At 49.4% G+C, this 6,739-nt stretch overlaps 1 protein-coding gene across 1 annotated transcript; it reads left to right on the top strand.

The window, feature by feature from the left end:
* Positions 1–2,491: 2,491 nt before the first annotated feature.
* LOC110095867 lies at positions 2,492–5,773 on the top strand. The gene has a single exon (XM_020821575.1). It carries the CDS (start codon positions 2,492–2,494, stop codon positions 5,771–5,773), a length of 3,282 nt encoding a protein of 1,093 aa, XP_020677234.1.
* The last annotated feature ends 966 nt before the right edge of the window (positions 5,774–6,739 follow it).

Below are 6,739 nucleotides of genomic sequence, written 5' to 3'. Positions count from 1 at the left end.
TCTCTTTACATTCCTCTCTCTCTCTCCCTCCCTCCCTTTCTCTGTCTATCTCTATCTCTCCCTCCCTCTCTCTAACCATTCTGCTCTCTCTCTCTCTCTCCCTCTCTCTCTTTCCGTTCTTCTATTGTATCTCTCTCTCTCTCCATTCCTCTATTGCTTCTATCTCTTTTTTCTCTCTCTCAATCTCTCTCTCTCTCTCCATTCCTCTATTGCTTTTCTATCTTTCCATCTCTCTCTATCTCTCTCTCTTCTCTCTCTTTCCATTCAACTATTGCCTCTCTCTCTCTCTATCACTCTCTCTCTCCCTCTCTTTCTCTCTCCCTCTCTCTCTCCCTTGCTCTCTCCCTCCCTCTCTCTCTCACTCTCTATTTCTCTTTCTCTCTATTTCTCTCTCTCTCTCCCTCCCTCTCTCTCTCTCTCTCTCTCTCTCTTCTCTATTTATTTCTCTCTCTCTCTCTCCCTCCCTCTCTCTCTCCCTCCATATCTCCCTCTCTCTGTATATCTCTCAATCTCTCTCTCTCTCTTCCTCACTCTTTCCAATCCTCTCACTCACTCTCTCTCTCTTTCTCTCCCCATAACTCTATTGCTTCACTCTCTCTATCTCTCTATCTCTCTATCTCTCTCTCTCTCTCTCTCTCTCTCTCTCTCTCTCTCTCTCTATCTCCCCCCCTCTCTCTCTCACTCTCCCTCTCCCTCTCAATCTCCCTCCCTCTACCTCTCCGTCTCTCTCTGCCCCCCTCTCTCTCCCCCACTCTCTCCCCCTCTCTCTCAATCTATCTCTCCCTTTCTTTCTCTCTCTCTTTCTCTCTCTCTCTCTCTCACTCTCTTTCTCTCTCATTCCATTCCCTAACTCTCTCTCTCTCTCTCTTTGTCTCTCTCTATCCTTCTCTCACTGGGAGTATGCCAGGGTCTGCGTGCGGATGAACCTGGCTATTCAGCTATTGACTGGCATCTGGATTGAAGTCCTTAATGGCTAGTTCTACCAGAAAGTAGAATATGAAGGCATTGGTTTATTATGTTATGGCTGTGGACGTGTTGGCCATCGCAGAGACGTCTGCCCCTCTAAGCCGTTGGCTCAACCTACCACCTTGGGTAAGAAACCGATTGATCCCCGGGATTCGGTGGTGGATAGCAATCGTGATCGCTTGGGTGGTTGGCAGTGTGCTGCCAACCATTCCAAGTTGCCCAAGCCGAATGGATCTGCTCCGGTGGCCTCTCAGTCTTCTCCGGAGTCCTCCTCTACTATGGAGGCCGTCCTGGACCACGTTCCTGATTTTAACCCCCAGTTGGGGGAGAAGAATGGGGAGAATTCTGAGGATCCTTTGGGGCCTTGGCTTTTAGTTCCGCCACGTCGCCGCAAGAACGTGAACCTCCTCTCCGGAGCAGGGCGAGCAACGGTAATTCGGCTCTGGGCAAGCCTCCGAAGCAGGTTGATCTGGACAAGATTACTGCGCCTATCAACGTGACCAAGCCGACCAGAAAACAATCCCGAATGGGTATCAATCAGCCTCTGCTCTTCTCGGCGGGTACTAAGGCTGGAGTGTCTTTGACTAATCGATTCAATGCTGGGCTAGTCTTTAGCCAGGGTGCGCTTGACTTTGAACTCCCTCGTAAACGCAAAAAAAGAAATTCTGGATGGAACTAGCGGCGGGGACGCTTCCCCTATGGTTGATCCATGACGTCCATCATCTTTTGGAATTGTAGGGGGGCCCGTAAGAAACAAACTGGGCACTTCCTCTGTAGCCTCATTGGTAATAACGAGGTTCTATTTGTTAGTCTATTAGAAACTAAAATTGAAGTGATCTCTCGCTCTGATGTTGATGGCCTTATTGGGCCTTGTTGGGATTTCATCCACCACCCGGCCAGAGGTACTTCGGGTGGCTTACTGGCGCTTTGGAGAAGGGACGTTGTCCAATTCGTTGCCTTTAGAATGATGGATCAGGCCCTTGTTGGCCACTTGGTTCTTCCGAACCTCCAACGGTGGTGCCTGGCTCTTGTTTATGGTGGCATGGACTACCATACCAGACGTAGTCTCTGGGATACGCTGGGGTTGAGCATGGATGCGGACCTCCCGGTTATGGTGGAAGGCGACATCAATTGCTATCTCGATCAAAGGGAAAATAAAGGTGGTCGTAGATTTGGCTTTCCTATGAGGGCGCAGGAAATGGCTGCTTTCATGAGTGCTAATGACCTCCACGATCTGGGGTTCACGGGACCTAAATTTACTTGGTCTAATAATAAGGCGGGCTCTAGTAAAATTTGGGTGCGACTGGACCGGATCCTGATGAACTCTGCTGGTCTTGACTTGGCCCCGTTGGCTACGGTCAAACACCTGATTCGGCTCGCCTCGGATCACTGTTCGCTCCTTCTGCAGCTACTGGAGTCCCTCCCGAACCGACCCAGCAAATGGATTAGATTTGAAGATACTTGGCGGACTTATCCGGCCACTTGGAAACTTGTGTGAAAAAATTGGTCTAAGCCTGATCATGGGATGCCTGCTGATGTGCTTAACCGAAAGTGCTCCAGAACGTTGCGGGCTCTCTCTTTTTGGAGTCGCAATCACTTACAGGACCTGGGAATTCTGAAGAAGTCTCTTGAGGACCGGTTGGCTGAGCTTCAGCTGATTGATTGCTCTGAGGTTGGCCTCTCTGCGGAGGAGGATCATGAATTGCGAATGAAGGCTTACGAACTGAATGCTACGCTTGCTCGGATGGCGACCTGGTGGAGGCAACGGGCGAAAACCCGGTGGATTGCAGAGGGCGATTCTAACTCCCATTTTTTCCATTCTTTTGCTACAGCCAGGCGACGGGGCAACCGTATTGTTGAAATCCTGCGCCCCAATGGGGAGCGTGCCTCTGAACCTGCTGCCATTCAGGATGAGTTTATGAATTTTTTCTCTCTTAAGTGGCAGGAAAGATGTATCTCCTTGGAAGACTGGCCGAATCTCTGGCTGGAGAATTTCGTCCAGGACACCTTACAAGGGGATATGGAGGCCGAGGTCACTGAGCTAGAGATCCGTCAAGCTATTTTCAGCATGGAGAAAAACCGATCGCCGGGTCTGGATGGTATTACTGTTTCCTTCCTTAAATTTTATTGGGATATCATTAAGGTCGATGTTTACCGTGCTATTCTACATTTTTTCGAATCTAATTCAATGTGTGATAGCTGGAAAGACACGTTGGTTGTGCTCATTCCTAAGGTGGCTAATGCTAATTCTCCATCTAAATTCCGTCCTATTAGTCTCTGTCAGTCTTTTTACAAGGTGGTGGCTAAAGTCCTCATCAATCGTGTCAAGCCGAGCCTGGGGAACATCATCAGCGAGGAGCAAGGTGGTTTTGTCCCGGGGAGATCCATTTCTAATCATGCTCTTCTGGCTCAAGAGGTGATTCATAAATTCCAACACTCGCTCCAACGTGTGGGTATGATGGCATTGAAGATTGACATGGAGCAGGCATATGACTGTATGGCTTGGGACACTTTGAGACAGATTATGTCCAGGATGGGCTTCCCGACTCGGGTTATTCTTTGGGTTACTCGATGTGTAACTCAACCTCGCTTTACTTTGATGATTAACGGAAATAGGACTCCATGGATTGCTGCACAGTGTGGCCTCCGCCAGGGTTGCCCGTTATCCCCCTATCTTTTTATTCTTTGCTCCGAGCTACTGTCTTTGGCCTTTAAGCATAGAGGCGGGAACCTGGGTATTCCCCTTGGCAAAAATCCGGTTATCATTTCGCATTTACTCTATGATGACGATATCCTTGTGTTTGCTGAGGCCAACCGCTGCAATGCCAACCGTATTTTGAGCATCCTTGCGGATTACTACCGCTGGACTGGCCAGCGCGTGAACGAGAACAAGTCGGTGGTGATTTTCAATAAGCATTGCCCCAGATGGAAGCAGCGGACATTCTCCCAGCTTTTGAATTTCCGTAGGGTGGATTCTCTGGACTACTTGGGAATTCCCTTGGTTATGAGGAGGTTGATGGCTGCTGATTTTGCTAAGATTATTGGTAATGCCCATGAGAAAACGAACGTGTGGGGGAAAAAACATCTCTCGTATGCAGGTAGAGCGCTGTTGATTCGCACTGCCTTGCTTACCATTCCTGGTTACCTATTAGCCCACTCGGAGGTGCCGAGCAGTGTTCTCAACTCGATTGAAAAGCTGGGCCGTCAGCTTTTATGGCAGAAAGACTCAAACAGCAAGGGGATGCACTATGTTTGCTGGAAGGATTTATGCCTTCCGAGGGATCACGGCAGACTTGGTTTTCATGACCAGATCATGTGGCGGGGAGCTCTCCGTGCTCGCCTTGCTTGGGCAACCCTGAACGACTCGAATTCTCTCCTTCACAGAGTGATGCAAGCCAAGTATGGCCTTGACATGTGGAATAATTCCCGTATTCCTAAATTCTCTACCGCTTGGAAGATTATTAGAGAAGGTGCCGAAGCTTTGTCGACTGTAATCCGCTGGCGTGTGGGGAACGGCCGAGGTATCCATATCTTAAATGACTGCTGGATCCTTGATCGTAAGCTTGCTCGGTGGCCTACTTTTGTGAATATTGAGGAAGTGGAAAATGCGATGGTCAGTGACTTGCTGGATGGCAATCAGAACTGGGTTGCTGCTCGTGTGGAGCGTTTCTTCGGGAAGATCATGGCGGCCCGTATCTTGGATATTGATACTGTGTCTAGCGAGGGTCCGGACTTGCCTGAGCTCTCCCGAGCTTGCTTCGGCTCGTCCCTTTCTTCTATTATCTATCGGGAGAAATTCGTGCCTTCGGAGTACCAATTTGGCTGGCTGCTCAAATTGAAACTCCACCCGCGGGAGAAATTCCACTGGTTTAGATTACTTCAGAATGCCATTCCTACTAATGCGTGGCTCTCGCGCCGCGGATTGATGGCCAACTGTGATTGCCCCTGGGGCTGTAATGTGGAGGAAACTGTCGACCACTACACTACGCGTTGTTCCAAACTGCTTGAGGTTTTTGGCATTCTCGGCAAGTGGGGCTTCCTTGTCCCCACTTTCAGCTCGTTGGGTGATGTGTTGGAAATGATGCCTGTTTTGGCCGACACTAACCCGCTCTTGGCCATCATCTTCTGTTATTCTGTGTATCAAGTTTGGCGCGCTAGGAATGACCTGAAACACACTGGTCATCACCGCCCGGCATCCATTATGGCTGCCACTGTCCTTTCGCTGCTGCCTAAGCTTACCCGTAAGCCAATTCTGTTGCAATGGGGTATCCACCAGCCCTCGCGGCTGCCAACCTTACAATCTTGGTGCCCCCCCACCCCCCCTTCAGGTTGGCTTAAATTTAATGTGGATGCGACGGTTAAATTATCCTGCCAGGCGGGCATTGGTGTGGTTGTCCGGAATGCTGCTAGCGAGCTGATTTATGCGGCCGGCAGATGTTTTGAGCATTGGGATCCTTTTCAGGCTGAACTCTCGGCTGCCGCGGCTATTCGGGAGGTTCTACAAGGATGGATGCTTGACATGGAGGGAATTATTGTGGAAGGGGATTGCGCTAATGCTATAAAGTGGCTACAACAACTGAATGACCGGAACTTCAAAGGCCACTTCAACTTTACGGGGCCCGACTTGGATTTCTTTCTGGATTTCAAGCAGGTTATTTTTCAGCACATTCCCCCGGAGTGCAACAAACCTGCTGATTTTTGCGCCAATCTAGCCACGTTTGGCAATTTTGTTTATTCTGATGTAAATGTTATGGGGTTTCCCTTGTCCCTCTTGCAGTTACTAAGAGCGGATAACTTTAGTACTTAATTTTTGTACCTAGGTTTTTTCTGTTTAATGCTAATGCAACGTTTAGCTATCCTTCTCTCACTCACTCCGTCTCTCTCTCTCTATCTCTTTCCATTTCTCTATTTCTTCTCTCTCTCGCTCACAATCTTCTCTCTCTCTCTCTCTCTCTCTCACTCCTTCTCACTCTTTCCATTCCATTATTGTCTCTCTCTCTCTCTCTCTCTCTCTGACTCTCCCTCTCCCTGTCCATCTCCCTCCCTCTACCTCCCTCTCTCTCTCTCTCCCTCTCTCTCTCTCTCTCCCTCCACTCCCTCTCTCTCAACCCCCACTCTCTCTCCTCTCTCTCAATCTCTCTCTCTCTCTTTCTCTCTCTCTCTCTCTCACTCCATTCCTCCCAATGTCTTTCTCTCTCTCACTCCATCCCTCTCTCTCTCTCTCTCTCTCTCTCTCTCTCTCCATTCCTTTATTGATTCTCTCTCTCTCACACCATCCTCTCTCTCTCTCTCTCTCACTCCCTCTCACTCTTTCCATTCCTCTATTGCCTCTCTCTCTCTCTATAACTCCCCCCTCTATCTCTCACTCTCCCTCTCCCTCTCCAACTCCCTCTCTCTACCTCTCCCTCTCTCTCTCTCTCTTTCTCTCTCTCTCTCTCCCACTCACTTGCTGCCCCTTCACTCCCCCACTCTCTCTCCCTCTCTCACAATCTCTCTCTCTCTTTCTCTCTCTCTCTCACTCCATTCCTCCCACTCTCTCTCTCTCTAAATCTCTCTCTCTCTATCCTTCTCTCTCTCACTCCGTCCCTCTATCTCTCTCTCTCTCTCCCTCTCTCTCTCTTTCCATTCCTCTATTTCTTCTCTCTCTCTCTCACAATCTTCTCTCTCTCTCTTTCTCTCTCTCTCACTCCATCTCACTCTTTCCACTCCTCTATTGCCTCTCTCCCTCTCTCTCTCTCTCACCCTCTCTCTCTCTCTCTCGCCCTCTCTCTCT

The sequence above is a fragment of the Dendrobium catenatum genome, unplaced genomic scaffold (genome assembly GCF_001605985.2).
Source record: "Dendrobium catenatum unplaced genomic scaffold, ASM160598v2 fragScaff_scaffold_1090, whole genome shotgun sequence".
Taxonomy (NCBI): Eukaryota; Viridiplantae; Streptophyta; class Magnoliopsida; order Asparagales; family Orchidaceae; genus Dendrobium; species Dendrobium catenatum.
This window is presented reverse-complemented; position numbering and strand designations above follow the sequence as displayed.

What these genes read in the sequence shown, in the direction of transcription:
- LOC110095867 (XM_020821575.1), top strand. Translation starts at nt 2,492, where the DNA reads ATGCCTGCTGATGTGCTTAACCGAAAGTGCTCCAGAACGTTGCGGGCT.